At 33.9% G+C, this 27,058-nt stretch overlaps 2 protein-coding genes across 6 annotated transcripts; both read left to right on the forward strand.

Annotated features, from left to right (window-relative positions):
• Positions 1–9,426: 9,426 nt before the first annotated feature.
• On the forward strand, positions 9,427–17,982 carry LOC141693294 (bZIP transcription factor TGA10-like). 5 transcript variants are annotated; one of them, XM_074498341.1, is made up of 12 exons: positions 9,427–9,669; positions 9,822–9,896; positions 13,846–13,955; positions 14,620–14,699; positions 14,855–14,989; positions 15,233–15,301; positions 15,410–15,469; positions 15,626–15,706; positions 15,863–15,935; positions 16,095–16,366; positions 16,784–17,023; positions 17,638–17,982. In XM_074498341.1, exons 4-12 carry the CDS (start codon positions 14,670–14,672, stop codon positions 17,785–17,787), a joined length of 1,110 nt encoding a protein of 369 aa, XP_074354442.1. In that variant the 5' UTR covers positions 9,427–9,669; positions 9,822–9,896; positions 13,846–13,955; positions 14,620–14,669; the 3' UTR covers positions 17,788–17,982. The 5 variants fall into 5 exon arrangements, with proteins under 5 accessions (XP_074354442.1, XP_074354444.1, XP_074354440.1 ...); XM_074498343.1 differs by lacking the exons at positions 9,427–9,669; positions 9,822–9,896 and adding an exon at positions 13,114–13,295; XM_074498339.1 differs by lacking the exons at positions 9,427–9,669; positions 9,822–9,896 and adding an exon at positions 13,302–13,708.
• Positions 17,983–25,210: 7,228 nt separating this feature from the next.
• On the forward strand, positions 25,211–26,867 carry LOC141692191 (uncharacterized). Its single transcript, XM_074496925.1, has 3 exons — positions 25,211–25,558; positions 25,942–26,446; positions 26,779–26,867. The coding sequence occupies exons 1-3, from the start codon at positions 25,211–25,213 to the stop codon at positions 26,865–26,867; spliced, it is 942 nt and encodes a 313-aa protein (XP_074353026.1).
• The last annotated feature ends 191 nt before the right edge of the window (positions 26,868–27,058 follow it).

Here is a 27,058-nt window from a genome sequence, read left to right on the forward strand (position 1 = left end):
TATTTAATCACTTGCTTTCCCATTCACTATGTTTTCTCTGGCCAGAGATTCCTGAACTAACATAAGTGGATCAGCATTGAACATTCTCTTCCTACACTGAAAGGGGTAGATCCTTTATTGATCATACACTATCTTCGTGTACAAATTCTTATACACAGTAGAGCCCTTATAATTGTCCCTTGAGACTAAGAACTAAACCAAAGCATAGTTCAGTGTATACAAGATGACTATGATGATCTCAAGTCTAAGGATACTTGTACAACCATCACTATGTGAACAACTGCTGACACGTGAGTAAACTCCATCAATTGTTCAGCTGTGTGAGTCATGTTCAGTGAACTTATTCTATAATAAGCACCTACATACTAGCAATAGTGTCACCACACAAATGTCTATGAGAACAGACATCCTTCATAATGAAGCAAGCATAGTATGTACCGATATTTGCGGATTATTAATTACCAGTTAGTAATCCTACGACCAGGAACTATTTAAGTTTAGAGTTATCATCTTTTAGGTCTTATTATAATGATCTCATCACAATTCATAAAAAGCTTTACTCTAAACTGTGGTATATCTTATTTAAACATTTAAATAGATAGAGCCCGCAATAAAAACAAAACAAGCCTTTTATTAATATCAATGAAATCAAAACAGATTACATAAAAGTTATGCCTAAATCCTCATACATGATTGGACTTTGGACATATATATTTCAATCTCCCACTTATACCAAAGCCAATCACTCTGGTATCTAATACCCATCTTGTCTTTATGACGATCAAAGTGACTTTGAGAAAGTGGCTTTGTGAGTGGGTCAGCTACGTTGTTATGTGTGTCAACTCTCTCGACGTTGACATCTCCTCTTTCAACAATCTGAATTGCACCACCATTCAGAGTAAACACGTACCCTGACATGGATTTGCTATCACTTTCTGATTGAAAACTAGAGTCAGTATAACTCTCTATTTTCAACTCAGATTCACCACCAAAAACAAGAAAAATGTCCTGAGTCATTCGCAAGTACTTAAGGATGTTTTTCACTGCTTTCCAGTGGTCTTCACCTGGATTGGACTGATATCTGCTCGTCACACTAATTGAATAAGCAACATCAGGCCTTGTACACAACATCGCGTACATGATAGATCCTATTGCTGAAGCATAAGGAATCTTACTCATACGCTCTCTTTCCTCAAGTGTCTTAGGAGACATTTTTTCGTAAAGGGACACTCCATGGCTCATCAGTATGAGACCTCTTTTGGAGTTTTCCATGTTAAACCTTTTAAGCACTTTCTGGATGTATGTACCCTGGGTAAGACCTATCATTCTTCTAGATCTATCTCTATAGATCTTCATACCGAGAATGTAGGATGCTTCTCCTAAGTCCTTCATGGTGAAGTTCTTTGATAGCCATACTTTGACTGATTGTAGCATCGATATATCATTTCCTATAAGAAGTATGTCATCCACGTACAATACAAGAAATGTTACCGCGCTCCCACTAACCTTCTTGTAGACACATGGTTCATCTATGTTTTTGATAAAACAAAACTCTTTGATTGTCTCATCAAAACGGATGTTCCATCTACGAGAAGCTTGCCTTAAACCATATATGGTTCGCAGCAGTTTACACACTAGGTGTTCATTTCCCTTGGAAAGAAAACCCTCTGGCTGTGTCATATACACTTCCTCCTCAAGTTCCCCATTGAGGAAGGCCGTTTTCACGTCCATTTGCCAGATCTCATAGTCGTAGTAAGCAGCAATCGCAAGCAAAATCTGAATTGATTTTAATAGGGCTACAGGCGGAAAAGTTTCATCAAAGTCAATCCCTTGCCTTTGTTTGAATCCTTTTGCCACGAGCCTGGCCTTATAGGTCTCCACCTGACCATCTGCTCCAATCTTTCTTTTGTATACCCACTTGCACCCAATAGGCTTAACACCTTCAGGCGCCTCAACCGGAGTCCATACTTGGTTGGTATACATAGATTCCATTTCGGATTTCATGGCACTATGCCATTTCTCTGAGTCAACACTACTCATAGCCTCATTATAGGTCACAGGGTTGTCATCATCAATGATTGACAACTCATTGTCATTCTTAATGACAAGGCCATAATACCTCTCAGGTTGGCGAGACACTCTCACAGTCCTACGAATGGGCTATTCCATAGAAGGTTGTTCAGTCTGAACAGGTGTTTTCACTTGATCCGTAGTAGTTTGTGCTTCTTGAACTTCATCAAGTTCAATTTTGCTCCCACTGTTTCCTTCAAGGATAAACTCCTTTTCCAAGAAGGTAGCATGTCTGGAGACAAACACCCGATGATCGGTGTAAAAGTAATACCCCAAAGTTTCTTTAGGATATCCCACAAAATTACATTTTACGGATCGAGATTCCAGCTTATCTGGGTCAACTTTCTTGACATAAGCTGGACATCCCCAAATCTTAACGTGTTTAAGACTTGGTTTCCTTTCTTTCCATATCTCATATGGTGTTTGAGGAACAGATTTGGAAGGCACCTTATTCAGTAAATATGCTGAGGTTTCCAACGCATAACCCCATAGGAATACTGGAAGATTCACATAGCTCATCATGGACCGAACCATGTCTAACAAAGTTCGATTTCTCCTTTCAGATACCCCATTTAACTGTGGAGTATATGGAGGAGTCCATTGGGAGACTATACCATTTTCTTTGAGATAATCTGAAAACTCTCCATTCAAGTATTCACCACCTCGATCTGATCGAAGAGTTGTAATACTGTGTTTGGTTTATTTCTCCACTTCATGTTTATATTCTTTGAACTTTTCAAAGGCTTCAGACTTGTGTTTCATCAAATACACATATCTGAATCTAGATCTATCATCTATGAAAGTAATGAAGTACGAAAATTCACTCATGGCTTGCGTAGACATTGGTCCACATACATCTGTGTGTACCAATCCTAGCAAATCTGCAGCCCTCTCTCCATGTCCACTAAATGGAGATTTGGTCATTTTACCCAATAGACAAGACTCGCATGTAGGATATGATTCAAAATCAAAGGGGTCAAGTAACCCTTCCTTATGCAATGTCCGTAGTTTATTTTCACTAATATGACCTAGCCTACAGTGCCATAAATAGGTCAGATTTTCATCATCTCGTTTTCTTTTATTAGTTTGTTCAATCTGGAGTAAATCATGCTCTACGTCACATACATACAGACCATTATTTAAAATGCCACGTCCAAAAAGAACATTATCTCTAAGGATAGAACATTCATTATTCTTAATAATAAATAAAAAACCATCCACATTCAACATAGGAATAAAAACAATATTCCTCACAATAGAGGGAACGTAATAACAATTATTCAAAATAATAGTCTTGCATGTAGGCATATGTAAACTAAAGGATCCTACAGATATGGCCGCAACCCTTGCTCCATTGCCCATACGTAGAATCACCTCATCTGTTTCAAGAGTCCTACTTCCCTTTAGTCCTTGCAACGAATTACAAATATGAGAACCACAGGCGGTATCTAATACTCAAGTAGAAATTTGACCTAGTGACATATTAACTTCGATCATGAACATGCCTGAATCAGAAGCGGTAGTCTTACTACCCTTCTTCTTCTTCAATTCTGCAAGGTAAACCTTGCAGTTCCTCTTCCAGTGCCCCAACTTGTTACAGTGAAAACAAACAGCTAAATTAGGACCAGTCAACTTGTGAGCATCTACTATGCTCCGGAGTGATAGTGCAGAAGACATGACGAATATAGTAAATCTGTAAATGATAAACACATAACAACACTTAGCAAATATTCAATTTCATTTCAAAACACTATATCAATCGGGTCTTTATTCATAAGTGTCTCCCACTAGTTTATCTATTTTTTTTTCAATCCCCTAAGTGAAAATTAAGCATTCATAATGCTAGTGGGAATAGGGATCCTACATTCCATCACACAACCTCGGCTGTGGCATGAAATGTCATGTGATGTTCAATAGGCAGACAACTCTTGTCAATTACATCTTATGTTATTCCCTAATATAAGTTTAGCCTCTTGAATAATTGAGTCATGGTTGTGGCACGACAAACTCAATATTCTAAGTCAAGTCTAACCCAACATTTCGTACAATTAAATCAGTCTCCAACGGCCCACGGCTGTAGCACGTACCGACCTTTAGATTCTAATTCAATGTACACATCTCTATGTAATAGACAAGTATTTCTTATTTCGAAATCAAAGCCCTCGACTGCAGCACGAAACGACAAGTTTTTGTAAAGCACACACTTTCTCAAATTCTCGAATGAAAATATATGGATCCTCTCCCTCTACCCCATAAAACTCAGTGTTGTATAAGACATGCATGTACCTTAACAAGACTAAGACAATTTGTCAACCCTAAATAAGTTGTATTGTTATCTTAGTTTGTATCTGTACTTGTAATATTTTAAAGTCTGTAAAAATGCAAAGGAGCAGAGTGGAGTCTTTTTCCTGAAACAGTATCAATCCTAAGGATTCTATCTGGAAGAAGATCAAGGTGATCATGCCTCAGAAGAATTTTGAAGAAGCTTTGAGTTGAATAAATCTGTTTGGTTAAAAATACTCTAAGTCAAGATCTCTACAAGTCACAGATTTAGTGTTATAGAGAAGTAATTCGAGAACTCCAAATAACTTATCGAGAAGTCAGGAAAGCTACTAGAGAACTCATAGAGATATCCACAAGTCAAGAAGACATGAAGGTTGGAGATATTGACAAGTCATTTCTTCACTAGGGAACTCAGAGTTATCGACAAGTCTACATTCATTTGAGAACTCTGAGTTATCGATAAGTCAAAGTCCACTAGAGAACTCAGAGATATCGATAAGTCAAAATTCACTGGAGAACTTTAAGATGCCGACAAGTCAAAGTAAAAATATGATGCTGAGAGATCTCGACAAGCTAAAATTTCATTCGAGAACTCAGAGACCTCTATAAGTCAAATTCACTAGAGCATTAGAGATCTTGATAAGTCATTATACTTATCGAGATGTCAAAATCTCTATATGCCTAATTGTCAAATCTATGATAGTATATATAAGAATTAATTAACATTGTCAAATATTCGTGTTTATACTGATAGGAAAAATAAATAAATTTATGATGCGTATTTATTCAATAAATTTTATATGGTACCAAAGTGATAGTAAAAAATTAAATAACTTAACAATTATAGGATAAGTGGATTAGTTTTAGATGTACACATAATTTAAAAATTAATTCAATTTTTGATTTAGACTCTGTATTTTGGCTTATTTCGAACATAGCATCGGAATCTACTTGATCTTAAAAAAACAAAAAAAAAATGTCTTTTTTTCATAAATGTATCAAATTTCGGTCGAATTGAAGTGCATTTTTCTCCTTTTTGTCTATTTTACTGACTCTTGGTTGTGAAACAGAGTATTTTTTTAAGATTCCTTTACAGTTATATAGATTATATAGTAGTTATAAGCCCCAAAATGTTCCTTCTTTAATATTTTATACAAAAGATTTTGGATAACATCCTAGCATAAAATACTTGTTATTCAGTCGATGAAAGTTTAACAATATATAATTACCAAATTTGATCACTGATATCGATGTCCGCTTATATCTTTTTATAATAAACATCCTTTCTTTAACATTAAAATATTTAAAAGTTTCATTAAAGTAATATGGGTAATCGTTGATACAAGTATTAAAATAATTATAAATATATTTTATCAACTGTTTTAAAGGTGAATCCATCAATTGAAATATCCTTTTAGGGATTTACGTTTTTCTATCCAAAATAGTCGTAGCATACTTAATCTTATCAGACAAACAAATTTGAAAAATAATGTATTTCATCCATTTGGATATAAAACCTCTTGAAGGCACAAATTTCCCTCTTTTAGTCACAAAAAATATTTACCTCTTAAAGGCACAAAATTAATTCTTGAAGGCACCAAAACATATACCTCTTAAAGGCATCAAACATATACCTCCTGAAGGCACCAAATTACCTCTTGAAGGCACCAAAAATCTACCTCTTAAAGGCACAAAATGACCTCTTGAAGGCACCATACATATACCTCTTTCAGGCACAAAAACTAACTCTTGAAGCCACAAAACTAATATAACATGTTAAAGGCACCGTTATGCCCATATTCCTTCGGTTGGCAAGAACAACCTTCGGCCTATCAAGAACGTCCTTCGGCTATGACCTGAAAAGGAAGAGAATGCGAGAGATTGTCCTCCTGATTCACCTCCGGTGTGAGAATCAATAATCTGGATGTAAAGTGGGTTTAGGGATACAAGAAAGTAGATAAAGTTGAGAGAGTATGAGTTGAATAATCTTGTTTCTTACTTTTCTTGAGGTATTTATACTCAAACCTGTAATAAATGCTTGTCCGTTACGCGAGGAATCCGGACGACCGTCGAGAAGTGAAATTGAGGCGTTATGATCAGGAGGATTCCCAACGGTAGAGTGGAGTGTTGGGTTTCGGCCTTAGGAACTGTGTGGGCCTTCGGTCCATGAGTAACGTGGGTCTTCGGCCAATGATTTTAAAGCTCCACGAGTCTTCGTTCATTGGGGCTTATTGGGCCTATAGCTAACATGTCCCTGTATTTCGTCCGGTCCATCGGCCGGTCGATAAACATCAATATCGACCTATTTTGGGGTGAAAAAACCCTAGGGTGCTTTCCAGCTTCTATCTTCCTCCTGATTCGTCCGTCCACGTGGCAACATCGCGGGGGACTGTGAATTCAAAAAAAAAGGATAGGCATCTTACATATTTTCCCATAGTTTTCATCACATCCGTAGAATTTCACCCATTTTTATCTGGGCCGTTGATTTTAAAAATGCTCAGGAACGGTGACCCAATCGTTTTTTGGGGTGCCTATATAAATACTCCATTCTTTTTTTGCCATTTTTCCACTCAAGCATGAGAAGTTCAAGCACCAAAACACAAAAATTCTGAAATTTTTCGACCATCTCAAGACGACAACGTTAATTCAACATTTCCAGATCACACAATCACTCTCGAGGATCATCTTGTAATCAGTAAGTATCGATGTCCCTTTATAGTGTGTTTTTCCCCTTTTTGCTACATGTATTTCTTAGTTTTTCTGGGGTTTTCCTGAGGGTAGTGTGAGTTTTTGCGCTTCTGGGTTTGTTTTACTCTTTGCAATTATTTTTTTTTCTTTTCTTTTTTTGGAGGCACCGACTGGGTTTAAAGAGGGTATGCGAGGTGTTCTTGGGCAAGAACTCCCTTCAGGGTATTCTTGTAGAAGAACATCCTTCGATAATAAAAGAGATCTCGATAAATTATCTCAAAATTCAGAATACAGTCAAGTCAAGATTCAAGATTATCAGTCAACAAACAATTCATTCACTGAATTGGGAAGTCTACAAAAGCAGCTTGATGAATACAATATTAAGGGTCAATATTCACTGGACAAAGAATAGTCACAGACCTACAAGATTCTGCACAGATTTGCTAACATCAAAAATGGAAACGGACAAGATAGTTTTAGAAAATGTATCAGTACATTTTAGTGCAAGTTTTGTAAACCCGTGTTGTTGATCCATAAAGCATGCACATGTTCTCAGTTTAGAAGTTAACAAAAACAGATTTAGAAAATCTTGTATTCTCTCTCAAGACTTGTAACTGAGTTCTTATTTTCAAGAATACAGATTTGTAGCAAAACAAATTTGATTAATACAGTCAAGTGAGTTTTTGATATTTTGTTTGTGTGCTTACAGTTAAACAATTTATCTCTACACGTTCATACCTGATTTGTTCATTTTCAAGTCAAATATTTTAAAAGCAAAAAAAAATCCAAAGAAACACATTCATCACATCTATGTTATATTTCTCTGCACTCAGTATCTGACATATCGAGCTTTCATTTCATCATATATGATCATATGTTGAAAATTTTAATTAGCAAAAAAAAAGGATCATATGTTGAAAATGAGGAGGATGGTTTGATAATTTTCATTCTCAATTTTATTATTTTGAAGTTCAGCTCGTGTTTATCTTACAAGTAGATTATGTTAATTTATTTTATTTTTACTATATTTGTTCTACTTAGATTTGTTTACCACTCAAGTTGTAGCATTTTCCTTTTTATTTATTAAAATAGGGTGTTCGTGTTTTGTATAAATGATAGAATATATTTTCTAAATTTTAGTTTTTTGAGAATATTTGTTCTTAAATTAATTTTTTAATCAAAATTCATGTATTAAAATAATTTTAATAAGTAAATTTTTATTTATTTTTTAATTTTTATTTATTATTTATCAAACATATTATTGCCATATAAGTAATTTTTACGTAAAATTATTCAAACAACTTAATAACTTATAAGTTACGATATTCATATCACTTATAAGATATTTTTCAACTTTAAGTTATAAGTTACATTTTTAAAAAAATTCCAAACATGCCCTTAATGATTATCGTGCCAAACATGCACAATATTTGGTTCATTAATAAGTATTGAATTCAAATTAGAGACCGTATTAAATTCGTAATATGCTTAAATTCGATTTTAATGGATAAGTGTTTTTTAAGAATTATATGCAAATAATTTGTGATATTTCTCATTAATGAACTTGCTAATAAGTATTGAATTCAAATTCAAGACTACGTAATATATATACATATGTTTAAAGTCGATTTTAACAAATATTTTTGTAAATAAATGGAAAGAGTTCTAATATTTTTCATGAAACCGGACTGTAATCACAAACAATTCACAAATACTAATTACAAGTTTGTTCATCCTAACTATATCCTACACGAACAATAAAATAAGTAAATTATCAGCTTAAAATAAGTAAATTATGACTTAAAATAAATTAACTTATAAGTAATAAGTAGATGAATGTTTATAAATTATCTAAGTGTTTGGTTAAATTTACTTATAAGTAAGAATTTTTTTCCACTTAAATGAACTAAAATAAATAACTTTTACATATAAGTATCTTAATTCGTAAATTTTAAGTTAGATTGACAATAAAAAAAATAGTTTTTTTTTAAAATCAAAGTTAGAAAAATTAAAATAAGTTAAAAAAATACGTCATTGCTAACATTCAACTTATCAGCTTATAAGTTGTAAATTCGACTTATAAAATAGACAGACAAACACTCGTCAATAAATTATAACAGACTTATAAGTAAATAAACCCACTTAATTAGATAGCCAAACATGCCCTTATATCTAAAATTGCCCTATCAGTTCCACCCAATCATAAATATTTTTGAAATTATCTAAGTTCTTAAAATTTTAAAGGTAATAATTAATTGTAATTTTAAAAAATAGCTAAACATTATACAAATATTTCATTGGAACATGATATATTTTTAATATCTAAACTTTAGCCAACAATCATTTTTTCAGTTCTATTTCTATTTTTTACACTCACCCGACTTTTTTCTCCTGGAATTCGAACATATTTTATTATCTCGTGTTATTCACTTTAATCAACCGAATCAATTACACCATTTGATCTCTCGGGTCTGTCGGGGGCTAATAAGTAACAATGATGGAGTGGTTCTGGTATGAATATTACTACTTGTTTGATCCTAATTAAGCTCCTCGCTTTCTCCAACTGGTTTGAAATTAGGGTTCATAATGGCGTTGCTGGATGAGATGCTCAACTCGCAATGTTTTAGGGTATCATCATTTTCTTCTTCTCTATTTTATTTATTTATTTATTTATTTATGCTTCTTCTTCTTCTTCTTCCAATTGTTTATATATATATATATATATGTATTTATCAATGTGTATCCACCCCCCTTTTACAACTCTACTAATGTTATCCCAGGCTTTCACTCAAGTATGGATTTGTTCTTCCAATGATGGATGTTGTTTTTTCTCTTGTTGCGTAGCTCTCACTACGGTATTACCTTTGTCTTATGACTTCCATTCCTTTGTTTTTACGAGCTTCGATATAACCTCCTTTTTAATGTTATCTTGTTGTAGTTTGTCAATCACTCGCTCTACCTGTTATAACTTATTAGATTAGATTGTACCTGTTGTTTTTACATTACTTTCCTACTTTTGCATATACTCTCCCTCTGTCCCTCCCATTTGTTTACATTTTCCTTTTTTGGATGTGTCTTCCAACTGTTTACATTTCAAAATTTTCCAAAAAAAGTAAAGTTTTTATAATTTTTAAAATAACTACATCCACTACTTCCCTCCACTATATCCACTTTATACATATAATATTAATCGGTCCCACTACTTTACTCATTTTTTCAACTTTTCTCCATTACTTTATCATTTTTCTTAAACTCCGCGCCCAACCCAAATGTAAACATTTGGGAGGGACGGAGGGAGTATTGTTTTCAAGCTTTTAATTCCCCCCCCCCCCACCACACAGTGTTTAAGCCCGCCACTGCATGTATCTGAAGTACCGGATGATACAACATTTATAAACAGAATACGTTCATGTGTATTTTACTTGTTACAATTTTTGATTGTAACAGATTCTAAACACCAAAAATGGAAGGAGTCTTTGGCAAAAAACCTTATACATATCCAAAATATTTTATAAGCCCCGCCCGTGTAACTCAGATTGATTTTTTTCCTGCTCTTGCTCTTGATATATGTATATACATGTACTATACCTTTTTAAAATTTTCTTACAAGATCTTAGTTTAGTATCTCTTTTTTTATATTTTGGTGTTATTTCATCAAGTACAAAAAAGTCTCGCTATAATTTGCAAATGGACTTCATCAAATGTTTTCTTATCTATCCCTATATCATTTACAACTAGTATTAATTAAAAAGCCTAACAAGAGAATAAATTAGATAGAATACATTATATATGTAATTCTAATTCTCAGAAATATCTGTTTGAGAAGATATATATGTAAGGATTTTTTACTAGTAAAAACCTATTAAAATCTATTGAATAACAATGTATATAAAAATACAAAAAATCTTACAAGACCAAAACTGATTACACTCCTCGTCACCCCACCCCCACCACAACATAATACTAAATAGTACATATAATTTTTCCCACCCCCACCGCAACATAATACTAAATAGTACATATAATTTTTTGGGCTATACAATTTCAAATTTATGGATGTGATTGTGGCCCAAATGCTTAGACCAATGGAGCTAACAAAAGTCCAATATGATAATAAACTTGGGAATGACATTTTGGGCCGATGGAGAATGAATTTGATGGGGTTACCTAGGATCCAGAAGGATGATTAAAGACCCAGTAGGTTGATCTGTTGCAACACAGCCACAGGCCTTGGCCGGTGAGACCTGAATCTTTCGGGATTACTTGGTAGCCACTTAAATAAATGATTGGTCCATGAGCTAGCCCTTGCCCAAAACGGAAAGCCGATTACTCTCGAGGAAAACCGATTTAATGGGTGTAAAATTTGATTCCGAGGCCTGTGGCTGCAGACAAGCTTACATAAACATTACAGTCCAGTATTCTCTAATTTAAAATAGGACATATTTATCTGACTTAGCAATATCAAATATATTTATATTCTAATTAAATAATTGTATATGGATGCCTTCCCCATTTTAACTTGATATGTCAATTATTTTAGTCAATTCAGTCCTGTTACATGACACATGTATGACGACACACGAAATTCTGCTAAACGGAGAAACGGAGATAGAATTGTGAAATTGGATAAAATCAAGAGTCTCATAAGAATTTTTTAATATGTATAAATGAGTCTGACTCAAAATTTTGAAAGGTCTGAAGTAGCAAGTAAAATTAAATATGCAACATAGGAAAACAATTTTACATTTTTACTTACTAGTATAATAATATCAGTTGTAGACTGGTATATATGGTAATTTAAAATCTATTACAACATTTGCAGCTTGATAGTTGATAACAGATATTAATCTAATATATAAATGTATATAGATATCAAAAAAATAAAGATATATTTGAACGATCCCACGTCATCGTTATACGTGTCAAGAATATGAAAGTTCACATCTAAATGCTCGATTCGTATGCAAGTGCCACTTAATTGCGATTAGTGACCTACGTGTCAAATAATTGGAAGTAATTATATAAAATGAAAAGTTAAAACATAAAGTTTGTTGAAACTTTTTATGAATATACCGATACAAATAATACCTTATAAGTAACTCAATGGAAAACAAAGATTGAAGATATTCAATTTTATATTAAGTGGATCTTTTGCAGGAAAATATATTTTAAGAAACAAAAACGATTACAATTTAAGTAGAATAAATTATAAAATTTATGTTCGATAAGATATGCGAAGTTTTGCAGCGTAACAAGAAAAAGACATACTTTTAATTATAGTTCCCCGTGTATATGTACAAACTATACAGGTAATTGTATTTTTATTCATTTGAAATATGCTTTTAAAAAGTTCCAACATATTATAAAAATAATAAAATGTATTGTCTTGGTGGGGGGGGGTATTTAGTTTCGAATTTACAATATTTTAACGGTTTTCCAATAATATACAAATTATTAAAAGATTTTAGTAGATTTTGATAATATGCAGATCCTAGGAGAGTTGATGTACAGTCTCATAGATTTAGGTAGAAGTGAGAGTTGACGGACAGTCTCGTAGATTTAGGTAAAGGCGTGAGTTTCTTACTAATCCTTAATAATCTCTTTTATCTTGGATTTCTAAAAGTTTAAAATTACTAAACAATTCATCAAAATCCAGCATTCTGTGAGTATCCCAAGATTGTAAGGTGGGGAATTTTTTTTTATAACAATTAACTATCAATCTATACTATTGAATGTTTTTTTTATCTTTTTTTTTAATTAAATAAATTTTAAAACTATTAATTATAAGGCGTTAGCTAACTAGCTAAGAGTCAAGAATTATAGCTATGGGCATTCTTGTCATTTTAAAGCAAAGACCAAGAGCAAGGCAGCCGCTGTGCAGTTTCCATAGACTTCCATTAGGCAGTAATACCTCCAGGTCTTGAGTTGTTTTTGCGGATTACAATCTATTTTTAGACTGAGAAAGAGATAAGGCCGGAAAGAAAGAAAAGAAGGTAAATTTAAAGAGGGCACCGCATTTTCTGAATTTTTGGTTTTACGAAACTCGTCCGGGAGTGAATAGTAGAGAGAGAAAATTTGAAAATGAAAAGAAAGAAAACTTTCTTTCTGAAAACTTGTCGTTTGCCCCTTTAGCATTCAATACTCTCCTCTCCTCTTTCTTTTATTTCTATCTTCTCACCTAAAATCTTTGTTCAGTTCTGCAACCGACTCTGTCTAGATTCATCTATCCATTTATAATTAACTAATGCTGCATGGTAGTACTCAATTTCAAAATATGTGTTATTGTTGTTATTTTCTTTAGGTTGCAGATAGATATCAAAATATAGACAAGCTGCCAGCATGTATCTGTTTCAGAACCATTAGTTTATATTCACCCACATATATATAAACCTTGTACCTATCTTTACCACATATCACAGTACTTGTTACTCTCGTTCTCTCCTAAAAAAATGGGTAGTTTGCCAAGAAGCCTTCTTCAATCCAATATAGCTTCTTCTGAGCAAGAAATCAAGATTCTTTCTGCATCTAATGAAGCTTCTTCTTTCATATCTAATCCAAGCAAAATTCAGGTTTCAGACCGTCATCAGTTTCATCACCAGATCCCTTCCGGCGTCATGATTCAGCCTAATATATCATCTTCAACCCTTAATCCTTCATCTAGTTTCATGTAACTTTAATTAGTACCGGATTCAGTAATTACATCTATATCAATTATCTATCTAGTTGTCTCTATAAATATGACCCATATATACATAAGGTTGTTTTTATTTAATTTCAACTTTTCTTTTTGGTGTGTGTAAGCAGAGATAAAGATGGAGCAGGCCCTTATGATCTTGGCGAATTTGATCAAGCACTCTTTCTATATCTCGATGGACAAAACCCTAATTCCTCTTCTTCACTTCCAGAACAGGGCGGTGAGTTTTCTTTTCTTGCTCTTTCATATGTTGCAAACATACTCTGATCCCTCATGATTTTCTCTTGGACTATTTTTGTCCCGTTTGCATCCACTTTGTTCTAAAAAGCAGCCTATGCAAGAGTTAAACCATTTTTTTGAAAATCGGTTCACTTGGCAGTTCTTAAATATGTGAAAAAATCATGGAAAATCATCTTTTCGAATAATATAAAAATAAAAATAAAAATAAATTGGATTGATTTTCCAGAAAAATTCTGACCAACCCTCCGATTATAACCAATTAATTGCTTGAATTTAAATAGCTAAACCCCACCTGCCTTTTACAGAAAAACATCCCTACATAAATTAAATACTAGTGTTCTCACAGACATATCTATAAACTATCTACAGAGTGTATGTGTATGTATATATAAATGTGAGGGGGGGGGGGGAGGGGTCTTTTCTTTGTTTCTTTAACTTTTCTTCTTTTAATTTCTTTAATTTGCCATGTTTTATATTTTATAGTGAAAGAGATGCAAATGCATGTCCCAAATTTTAATTCACACTTCACTTTCTTTCTCAAATACACCATCTTCTCATATTATTTACAAAAGACCCAGAGAGAGATTTTTTTTAAGTAAGAAATTTAATGATTGCGATAATTAACTGATTTCAAATGTATGCAGCTAATTCTGGGGCAAGGCCTCCAACACTCAACATTTTCCCATCTCAGCCGATGCATGTGGAACCATCATCCTCAACGAAGGTATGCTTTCTTGATTAGTCGATCCTTACATTTTTGTTGGTAACTTTACCGTCTTTCAATGCTGCATCATCTTTTTAATACCAAATTGATAACAGTATAATCAAATTAAGATCAGATTTGATAATGAATTAATGAGTTTGTTATATGTTTGGCAGGTGAGCGCTATAAGTTTGGTTAACCCAGCAAACGTGGGGTCCAAAAGACCGTTATCTGATATGTCCGAGCAAAAAAACAGTATTGTTAATGTCCCTCCTCATTCCGGTGATCCTCCACAGCCTAAAGGTGTCAAGGTAAAAGTTGTGCGTATGTGTATATATTGAATTTATACACTGTAGGCTGATCACATAGCACAGGTGCACACAACTACACACCACAGACACGTACACTACACACCGTCCACTGAAATATACGGCTTAGATGACATGTAATTTACCATCTTATATACACACACACATGTAGCTTCTCGTTATGTATCAAAAATTTATTAATCTTTTGTTTTCTGTTTATGAATTTGTTTCTGTTGATTGTTGCAGCGTGAGGGAAACTCAAGCAGGGGTGCTACCAATCCAGAGAATGACCGACCTAGAACACCAGATGCTAAGGTAAGTCTTTAATTTTAAATTTAATGTGATTTACGGAGAACCTCTATTATCATGTATTATGATTTGTGAATGGATGAAAAGTTGTTTGATTTGTACTGTGGTAAGCAGACATTGAGGAGACTTGCGCAGAATCGAGAAGCAGCTAGGAAAAGCAGGCTTAGGAAAAAGGTTAGTTAGGCTTATATGCAAGTATATGTTTACTTATTTAAAGACCTAATAACTATCAGTCATGAATTTATTTGTTTATTTTAGACAAGTCATAAGTCAATCATTAAATTTAAATATTAAGTATTTATTAACATAATTTATTTAAATATGCCGCAGGCTTATATTCAGCAGCTTGAGAACAGCAGGATGAAGCTTACTCAGCTGGAACAGCAAATACAGAAATCTGCTAGAGCTCAAGTCAGTTAATTTCAATAGTTTAGTTTTAGTTATTCTATAGTTAATACTGGCTAGCAGTTAGCCTTTTTTTTGCTAAGCAGTAGTAAGCTCTTTATTTCTCTATATATAAAATAATAAAAAAATTGTGTGTAATTACCAATAAAAATATGATCTCAGGGATATGCAACTGCTGGAAATTCTCTTGTAGGAGAACATGGACTTCCGGTTGGAATAGGAAACCTCAGCTCAGGTTGGATAGTTAATTAGGTCAATTAATATTTTTTAATAAATTCAAAACTCGTAAAATTATCTACACAGTACACACACAGAGCTATAAAATAAATATTACGACTCGTTAGTTCTTAATAATGTGTAATTAGAATGAAGTTTTTTATGAGAATAGTTTTAGATGCAGTAATGTTTGATGTGGAGTACGCGAGATGGCTTGAAGAACACCAGCGCCTGATGTGTGAGTTGAGAGCAGCAATGCAACAGCATTTAGGAGATAATGAGCTGAGGCTTTTTGTGGACAATTGCTTGTCTCATTATAATGAGATCATCAACCTCAAATGCATGATTGGAAAAACTGATGTTTTTCATCTTCTCTCTGCTACTTGGAGAACTCCTGCCGAGCGATGCTTTATGTGGATTGGTGGCTTCCGCCCTTCCGAAATCGTTAAGGTAGTCTTTATCTTTAAATCTATATGCATGTTCATACACACTAGACACGTTCATCAAGGCTTATCATCATTATAGCTAATAAGTAATAATCGTTCTCTTTGAATTCAAATTTTTAAGCAAATTAATAAATAATCAGCACAGGTTTTAGTTTGGTGAGAGGTGGGATTATGCATTTAGTTGGTAGCATAGTAGAAGTGTTATGAATTTAAAGGTCAAATAAGCTTGCTAGTAAACCGAATGATAGGCAATTATGTATACAAATGAACGTGATGTATGAAGAATATATGACGTGTTCATATTCCATTTATAGTTTGAACAAGAAAGTGGCAAAATTATCTTAGTTGTTTTTAATTTAAACATGGTATATGTTTTAGATATAGAGAGTAATTTATGTAGTCTGGAATTGTTATGCTGCAGATGATTCCAAACCAAATTGAGCCCGTGTCGGAGCAACAGCTGATAGCTTTATATGGATTACAACAATCCACAGTGGAGGCTGAGGAAGCACTGTCACAAGGTCTTGATGCTCTAAACCATTCCTTATCAAACGTGATCGTTTCTGATTCTCTCACTTCAACTCCAAATGTGGCCAACTACATGGAACAGATGGGTTTGGCCATGGGAAAGCTCGCTACTCTTGAAGGTTTTGTGAGACAGGTACGTACATCACTCTCTTCTTCAAACAACCCTGCACCAACTCTGCACACACACACACACACACACACACACACATATATATATATATATATCTGTTTCTGATGTTTATATCCGTATCCATTTGCACATGCATGTATACCAGCTTCATTGACGGAAAAATTATAGCAAACATTCATCTTTTCGCTATTAGATAAATACGGTGTTGGCCCACAAAAAGTATAAATACAGAGTTGGCCCACAAATTTTAAAAAAAAAATATTATACTGCCCAAATCTGAATGATTTGATTGCAATAACCGTTTGACTAAAAACGTACGAAGTGTTGGAACTTGAGACTGCACCAATTTGTAACTGCCCGTTTGACCTTAAACAGAAACACTCTACAAGTTTCTATGCGATTTGACACAGTTTTCTAGATTAAGTTTTCGAAAATGCAGTTTCACACAAAGTTTGTGTCTATAAATTTACACTTGCTAATTTATACTTGTGATCAGTTTAACAATAATATTAGTTGCTAATATGGAGTCAAAACGGAAACTGGGTTTTGCAATTCTGAATTTGAAGCAAGGACATCATGGAAAAGTTTTTATTGATTTATTGGTAAATTATCTGCAGGCGGATACTTTGAGGCACCAGACGTTTCATCGATTGCATCAACTCCTGACGACTCGTCAATCAGCGAAAGGTGTCTTAGCAATTGGAGAGTATTTCAATCGTCTCCGCACCCTCAGCTCCCTCTGGCAGGCACGCCCTCGTCAAGATTAATATAATAAATAAGAAAGTGGTATTTTCCGTGTTAGCTGGTTTATTGATTGTTGGCTATATGTTGTGTTGTAATAATTTCTTTCGAACTCTGTATGTCCTAGCTATGATATGCTGTATTAGATGATAGATCATGTAGATCAACCTAGATCGAAAGTAGTTAACTATCTATTTTATGTGTGTGAAAAGAGTTATCAAGTATTATTGTTATCTAGAGTATATTAATTACATGATAATCGGGGCTTGCTCAAATACATACCATATTTGAATTGAACTTGTTTGTGTTTTTGCCCTGGCTTAAACCAGACCAGAACACCTGTAAGTTGAGGTGTTTCATGGACAAAGCAGAGTCGCTACCCTTACTATTCTATATTGTATATGATTGTTTGCTGTAAAAAGATAAAATGTCTAACAGCAATTTGCAATTTATATAATCTCTGCTAAAGCTCACTTACAACCATGGTTGTAAAAATCGGTAATCGGCACTAATCGGTTTGGGTACCGATTAGGGATTAATCGGCAAATCGGGGATTAATCGGAACAAAAATTGGATATATTTAAATATTTTAATAATATTTAATATATTTACCTTATTTATTATGAAATATATAATTCAAAAATAATTTATAAATATTAATCGGATTTCAAAAAATAGATCGGCCAAATATTTTTTAAACATTAATCGGGGATTTTTAGAACAGTGTTTACAACTATCGTGGTTTGAGTTTTTTTTTTGTTGCAATTTTATGCTACAGAATCCCGAACATATTTATGCCATTTCACTACACCATTTCGATATATTCCCATCTATTGTTAACACTTTCCTTTTTGCGATGTGCTAAAACATATTTTTCTTCAATGACTTTAATATGTCCTACAAATTAACCCGCATTTTCTTCTCTTTTTTTTTACCTTTATCTTCTTATCTCAATCAAATGTTAACGGTTTAGTCCATTTTAATGAAAAGATAAGTTTTATGTCTTGGTCTGGGTATCATATAAGAGGATCAAAACAAACATTTTAATTAAGCAAAAAACGCATATTATTTTGCGAGCCATGCTCTATCAAGGTCATTAGTTTATTCTAAAATTTTACAATCATATATGTACTATATGTATAATATTACAAAATATTTTATTTTATGAAACATGTTTAGTTTGCATAACATTTGTTCAGTTTGGTGAACATACACATTCTATTTATTAAACTAAAATTAAAATGATTTTCAACAATTTTAATAAATTTGTGACTCTAATAGAATATATTTCATAAAATAATATATTTTATAGTGTTTTGATTGCAGGATATGGGTGGTTTCAGAGGTCTTCAATTAAATAGCGGTCTCCATAAAACTTTCTTCTGTATATATGCCACATTTTTTTTTGTTGCTAAATATATATGCCACATTTTTACTTATATTTTCAATAAAAATACACATTCTTTCGATCTTATTATTTTATCTGAATCACTTTTTTTGCACGCATTTTACGAAGTGAGAAAGATTTCAATATTACTACTTTTTTTGTTTTTGCAATTTAAATACAACATAGTGTAGGGGTGAGCAGAAACCGCACAAACCGCACAAACCGCCCGCACCGCACCAATCCATATCGCAGAATGCGGTTTTAAAATTTCGTGTTGCGGTTTGAAATTTTAATAAACCGCGCGATGTAACGTGGATTGTGGTGATTGCATGTAGCAAGTTGTCGTTGATTGCTCCGCAGTGAGGAGTAAGGGGCAGGTTTTCGAAAGACATGGAAGTCTCACGGTATCCAAAAAGAAAATTAGGGGTGTACGCTGTTCGGATCAGATCGGATTTGGGGTAAATGTCGAACCAAATCGCGAAGAGCGGTTTTAGAAAATTGTCATCCGTAACCGCAAATGCGGTTGCGGTTAACCGCGTCAATTGCAGTTGCGAATTTGCAGTTATTGCGGATCGGTTTGCGGTTCAACCACTTATTTTAAAATAATTAATAATTTGTAAAAAAATAAATTCGGAATATTAATAAATTAAAGTTTAAGTTACGTGATAAATTTACATTCAAAAATAAAATACAAATTAATGTTACGTATGGAGCAAGAATATTAAAAACATAGAAAAATACGGAGGCGGGAGAAAAGAAAAAAGAAAAACATAAAAAAAATTAAATGTTGATTACATTTTTCATTTGTTTGGTTATATATCTTATAATAATTGTGAATCCTATGAACGAAATCCTAACATTAACTTAAGATTAGTTAATAAATGTATATACTTATTAATTTGTATGATATCAACTATATTTTTGAAAATATATTTTATTATAAATATATGTTGCGATTTGCGGTTGCGGTTGCGATTTTCAAGAATTTAAAATCACATCCAAACCGCGAATGAGCGGTTTTTAAAATTTAAATCCACAACCAACCCATTTTTCGCGATTATCCGCAAAATACGGTCGGTTGCGAGCGGTTGAGCGGTTCATCTGTACATCCCTAAAGAAAACTACATAAATTCGGCAATTCCCCTTTGTCTTGACGTACCCAAGTAATATATGCGGGATCGGTGGCTGGCAATGGTAGATACATTTGTGGTAGTAGTGGATTGTGTTGCCGGGTTGGTTAAAGCAGTAGTAGAGTAGTTGTTCGTATTTGTGTACTTTCGTGTAAAATCGAATATTAGTATTAATTAAAATAACTAGAAAAATAAATAAAAATATAAATTTTTAGGTGAATTTTTTCGAAATATATTAAAAAAATATATTTAGATTACATTTATATACATATTATAAAATTAGGTAATTGTTTTAAAAATAAATATGCATATATCTATTATAAATATACATATATTTAATATAGATATTAATAGTTTATTATAATATTTATTTATGTCGTATACTTCGTGTCGTATCGTGTACTTGAAGGGAAAACGTAAAACTGACACTAAATCTTGGTCGTGTACTTTCGTGTTCGTGTACTAAAAAATTAAACACAAATTCGTGTACTAAAAAATTAAACACAAATACTAAGTTTTCGTATCGTTTTGTATCATGTAACTCGTATCGTGTTCAAAATTGCCGAGTCTAGTAACCTATAAAAATAAAAACAGTTCCTTTTCCACCCAGTACCTTTCTTTTGGATCTGACAATCTTACAATTATTCTACATCCCCTTACTTTGTACCAAAATTCACGGGGTAATCTTATTCCTAGTTATTCCTTTTACTAGGAACTCTATTTAATAGTCGCTCCGTCCTTTTTATTTCTTTACATTTTCATTTTTGGGATGTCCCATTCATTTCTTTATATTTCAAAACTTACCAAAAATAGTTAATGAGTCCCGACATTTTTTCTCATTTTTCCTCCCTTTTGACACTACTTTTATCCCACTTTCTCTTTTTCACTACTTTATACATATTTTTTAAACTCCGTGTCCAATCCTTTTGATAAGAAATCCTTTTGATAAGAAATCAAAAGGACGGAAGGAGTATATACCACGCCGTTAACATGTCTTTCCCCCAAAATCCACCACTAAGGGGTCATTGTCGTTTGATTAAAAAATTATTTTATTTTTCTGAACAATGTATTTGTTTTAAGTTATTAATAAAATATCATGTCAAATTTTTTCATATTTTCTGGAAGAACAGAAAATATTTTTTATCAATTTTGTATGTAATCATAACATTTTTAAAAAAGGTACAATCTTATAAAATCAATAGTTTTTGTTACTTCATGCGTCTCTGTTTACATGTCCATTTTATTTTTTTAGGAGTTAAATTGACCAATTTTTGGCGTAATATTAAAAGTTGTTGATTAATTATTTTTTAAATATGCAAGTTACATTTTAAAATAAAATAAATATACTTTCCAATAATATTATTTTTATTATTTTTGTCAGTTATATAATATGTGTAAACTTCAGTCAAAATTTGGTCAACGAGTCAAAAATCAAAATGGACATATATTTAGGGACGAAAGGAATATTTGTTTAATTGTAATAAATTGTTTTCATATGAGATTTATAAAATATGATTATGTCAAATGAATATAAAAGGAAAATGATAATAAAATATAAAATTAATACTACATTTTCCCATCACAACACAGGTGTGGTTCAGAGCAAAATTTTAGGCTCTGTCATCCAGAGCAAAATTTGTCTCGTCCAGAAAAAAATAAAATAAACAAACAATCTTAACCAGTCAATAGTCGCTCGTCCAGTACTTTTGGTTTGGTTAAGAAGTTAACAAATGGCCCCTAAAACTAGACATTATAAAATTGACCATTCTCTTTAGGATTTTTTTTTTTCACATTTTCATTTTATTGTGAATAATAAGGTGCTGTTAATTCATGAATAACGCATATAAATTGAACATAACTTGGATTATAATATTCACCACCCCCATCTGTACGAAGTTTCTTAACCTTTTCACTAGTTTGTAATTCAACTTCAAATTTGAAAATCTTAAATTTATCAAGGGCTTCATCTTCAGGAAATAACAAATATATGTAACAATATCGTTAAAAATCATCAATAAAATTATTATATATTTTTAATTTCCAAAAGGAGTGCTATGAAATCACACAAATCACCATGTACTAATTTCAGCAAAACAATTTGTCTTTCAACCCTATGGAAAGGATTTATTGGATGAGGTTATTGCAGTTGTATCTACAATTGAAAAACTACCCCCATCTTGGAAAGATACAAAAAACTTCTTAAAATAAAAAAAGGAAAATCTATCGTGAAATAATTAGGAACCCATCTTCGAGAGGGTATCCGGGTTAATATACTAGATGAAAAACAACCTAGTCGGACTAAAAGGACTAACAAACGTCCTTTCAAGTTAAATAATAATGAATCTCCGTACAACAAGAAGGCAATGAAAGAAAAACCAGGAACTTGTTGGGAATGTGGGATATGTATTCATTTCAGATTTTAAAACATTACTAGCTTAAAACCCGTGCGATGCACCGGTTCATTTAATATTTATATTTTTTATTTATATTTTATATGATTTTCTTGAAATTCTAATATAAATAATTAAATACATAAATGAATTAAATTAAAATTACTAAAATCTTTTTTTTCTCCCTGAAAGTCCAGAGGTTTTAGTCTTGTTCATGTGACAAGTTTTGTATTTACCCTAATCATTCCCAATATTATACTATGGCCTACGATAAAGAGAATCTTGAGAAACTGTATGAGAAGTTAACAATAGAAGATGAAGAAGAAGGCGGAATAGTTGTAGGAGAGGAGGAAGGGCAAGTACCGAAAGAAAGTTTTACTCTTATGGGAAGGTTTTTGACGGATAAAAACATAAACTTTCCGGCTATGCAAAACATGTTGGCGTCGCTGTGGAGACTTAAAGAAGGAGTGGAGATACATGATATTGGTGGGTATAGGTATTCCTTTGTTTTTTACCATACTATAGATCTACGCAAAGTTATAGAAGGGGGACCATGGTCATTTGAACGGAATCTCTTGGTGTACCATAAAATGCAAGATCAGGAGGATGCACATCAGGTAGCGCTAAATGAGATAGACATCTGGGTACAGGTTCATGATATCCCTAAAGGTCTTATATCTGAGAATATTTTGTCAAGCATAGGAATGTTTATTGGGAGGTATATTAATCAGATCCTGCTAGTTTCGATGGTACCTGGAAGGCATATGTAAGGATACGAGTTTCGTTAAATATTCAGAAACCATTGAAAAGGCGTATGAAAATTAAACGTGCAGGAGGAAACTGGAGCTGGGTGAATTTTAAGTACGAGAGAATGGGAAATTTCTCTTTTGTTTGTGGAATTATAGGACATACAGAAAGGGACTGCAATATTGTTTATGCTAACCCAGATAAGGAAGTCGAACGTGCATATGGGACATGGTTAAGGGCATCAGGGAGGGGTGGAAAACAGAATGTAGGACCAAGTTGGCTGAGAATCTCGGAAGGGGGTAGCAGTTGGTCGGCGTACGGTGGTGGGACAAGGCAACAGGCGGATGAGCAGTCCAGTGATAAGGAAATGGCGAGATTTGCGGAGATGGCAGGAGTGGTGCAAGAAATTAGCGGTGATAAGGGTGCAGTTATTGTAACACCTAGAAATAAGGAGGCAAATAATACGGAAGGTGATCATGGGCATGTGCATGCGGAGAATAATCAGGAAAATTCTAATATTGTGTTGGAAACAAAAAGAAAACGGGTGGAAAATAATCATAGTGGACCTGTACTTATGCAAACAGATGAGCCACATTATAATCCTACTTAGACTCAAAAAGGATTAAACGATCCAAAAAACTTGTAAGGGGCGGGTCCTCGACTCCAGGCCCGCCGAGAATTATGAGTTTCCTAGCTTGGAACTGTCGTGGAATGGCCAAGCCACGAGCAGTTCGATTTCTTAAGGAAATCACAAATCAGTTAAGGCCAAGTTTGATTTTCTTAGCGGAGACTCTAGCGTTGAGGAGTAAGATTGAGAAAATATATAAGGCGATTCATTATAGTGGATGTTTTGTAGTGGATGCTCAAGGACATGGCGGGGGGCTTGCTCTCATGTGGAAAAATGAGGGAGGAGTGGAGATAAAAGGCAGTTGCAATCATTATATAGATTGTGAGGTGATGTGCGAGCAGATTGTAGATGGCGTTATACGGGTTTTTACGGTTGTCCGGAAGGTTATAGGTGTCAGGAATCGTGGGATTGATTAAGCAGTTGTATAGGAGTTCTCAATTACCATGGTGCATCCTTGGTGATTTCAACGATATGATGTTCGCCCATGAGAAGAAGGGTGGCAGGCCACGAGCATAAGGTCTCTTAGACGGATTTAGATATGTGGTTAATGAATGTGGTTTGACTGAATTAAACACGTATGGAGGTGACTTTACCTGGGAAAGATCAAGGGGTACTGACCATTGGGTTCAGGAGAAGCTCGATAGAGGTATGGCAAATCATGACTAGAGAAGTATGTTTCCGACAGCTGAGATAAAGGTCATAGAAGTTTCCACATCAGATCATCTACCTTTGTTTTTTGAGCTTAACAGAAAGATTTATACCCCAAAGGTAAGAAGGTTCAAATTTGAGAATATGTGGATTCGAGAAGACGAATGTAGAAAGGTAGTCCAGGAGAGATGGCAACATAATGAGAGCTCTAGCATCAATCAGAAAATGGAATACTGTTCTTTAAAATTAGCGGAATGGGGCGGCGGGAAAGTGCAAGAAATGTGTGTGCAAATTCAGCAATATCGAAAGGAGATGTGGAGATTTCGACCACGCAGGGATATTTATGGCATCTCTAAGTATAATGAAGCAAGGGATGGTTTTTTGAAGCTACTGAAAAAACAAGAGGTGTACTGGAAGCAGCGCTCAAAACAATTTTGACTTCGGGAAGGGGACCACAATACCAGATTTTTTCATAAATTCGCATCAGGGAGGAAACGACAAAATCAGATAACCAAATTGATGGATCCAGCGGGAGAATGGAAAGAAGATAAGGAAGGAATAAGGCAAGTCATCCTAAATTACTTCTCTGAATTGTTTCATAGTTCTGAAAATAATGAAGTGTTATCCGAAAGAGAAATAGTGCAGCAGATTTCAGATGAACAAAATCATAGCCTTATGGAGCCTGTCACGAGTGAAGAAGTTAAGCTTGCTGTTTTTGTGATGCATCCGGATAAATCCCCGGGGTTGGACGGGTTGAATCCTGGTGTTTTCCAAGCTTACTGGAAAATTATAGGAGAGGATGTGGTAAAATTCTGTCAGCACTTTGTTAATACAGGAGAACTACCAGATGGTGTTAACCAAACAGTGGTATGTCTCATTCCAAAAGTCAAAAATTCCCAGAGAATGACAGAACTGCGCCCAATATCATTGTGTAATGTGTTGTTTCGAATCTTGTCTAAAGTTATGGCTAATTGACTAAAAAGCTGCTTACCAATTGTTATATCGGAACAACATAGTGCATTTTTGGAGGGTAGATTGCTTACCGACAATGCTCTTATCGCCTTTGAAGTTACTCACTATATTCGACGGCGTACACAAGGAGTCAACGGTGTGGTGGGACTAAAGTTGGATGTGTCTAAAGCCTATGATAGGCTTGAATGGCACTTTCTGGAAGCAATCATGTTGAAATTTGGTTTCAGTAGCATATGGAAGGATCGTATTATGACATGTATTAAATCAGTGTCTTATAGTTTCTGCAAGATGAGGAGGTTTTCGGAGATATACAACCAAGTCGAGGTATTAGACAAGGAGATTTAATCTCTCCCTATCTATATATCTTATGCGTTGAAGGTTTAAGCTCCATGATTAAACGACATGAAGAAGTGGGTTTAGTGCATGGTTGTAGTATAGCTCGAGGGGCACCAGCTGTTTCACACTTGCTTTTTGCGGACGACTGCTACCTCTTTTTCAGAGCTACACTGGCTGAGGCATCTACTATGAAAAATATTTTACGAAGATATGAACGAGTCTCAGGCCAAACCATCAACTTTGGTAAATCAAGTGTGATGTCCAGTCCCAATACATTGCCAAGTAGTAGAAAGCAGGTGTGTGATGTGCTGCAAGTGAATGAGATTTCTGTACCGGGAAACTATTTGGGACTGCCTATGCATATCGGAAAAAGAAAGAATAATGCGTTTAAATTCTTAAGTGATCGGGTCAGCCATAAATTGCAGAGTTGGAGCAACAACTGTTCTGGTTCGTACCCATTTCTGACCATACTTTGCTACACAGTAAGCATCGGTGGCTCCTTTGCCATCCACTGTATTCATTGGAAGAAGTCCTTGTGCACTTAAGATACCGATTGATCTAGTTCATGATCTAGTTCTAGTACTGATTGAGCAAATTTAAGGTTTTTCAATGATCATTTTTCATGCCAGGTTTGTTATATTTGACATGGTGGTGATAAGGTGTCGAGTAGATAAGAATTTCGTTGGTTGCACTATTCAGTTTTTGGGTTAAAAAGTTTTACACTAAAAGAATAACAACATTCAGTTGGGCTTACTGGTTTTCTGGCTTATATTGTGTAGCTAAAGCTCTTAAAGAACTGTACAGAACCCTGAATATTCCATCACAACTCAAGGGATGGAAGATAGATGGTGGGGATCCATGTGCATAATCATGGACAGGAGTTACCTGCAACGGCTCATCAGTTATTCACATGTAAAGACATCCATTCTCATTTATATTCTGATCTATTGACTTGATTAAAGCATAAATAAATTACTTATCATTATCATCATTGACTTGTAGTATAATTCCTGGGCTTCAGCTTGGTGGTAGCCTAGGGGTCCACCTCTCCAATCTTCT

The sequence above is a fragment of the Apium graveolens genome, chromosome 10, assembly GCF_009905375.1.
Source record: "Apium graveolens cultivar Ventura chromosome 10, ASM990537v1, whole genome shotgun sequence".
NCBI lineage: Eukaryota > Viridiplantae > Streptophyta > Magnoliopsida > Apiales > Apiaceae > Apium > Apium graveolens.

Bases quoted from the DNA above. Each gene is read 5' to 3' on its own strand.
- LOC141693294 (XM_074498339.1), top strand. From the start codon at position 13,491: ATGGGTAGTTTGCCAAGAAGCCTTCTTCAATCCAATATAGCTTCTTCT. The intron at 14,990-15,232 runs GTAAAAGTTGTG...TGATTGTTGCAG, and splicing joins CACAGCCTAAAGGTGTCAAG to CGTGAGGGAAACTCAAGCAG. The intron at 16,367-16,783 runs GTAGTCTTTATC...GTTATGCTGCAG, and splicing joins GCCCTTCCGAAATCGTTAAG to ATGATTCCAAACCAAATTGA.
- LOC141692191 (XM_074496925.1), top strand. From the start codon at position 25,211: ATGGATCCAGCGGGAGAATGGAAAGAAGATAAGGAAGGAATAAGGCAA. The intron at 25,559-25,941 runs GTATGTCTCATT...AGTGTCTTATAG, and splicing joins ATGGTGTTAACCAAACAGTG to TTTCTGCAAGATGAGGAGGT. The intron at 26,447-26,778 runs GTTCGTACCCAT...TATATTGTGTAG, and splicing joins TTGGAGCAACAACTGTTCTG to CTAAAGCTCTTAAAGAACTG.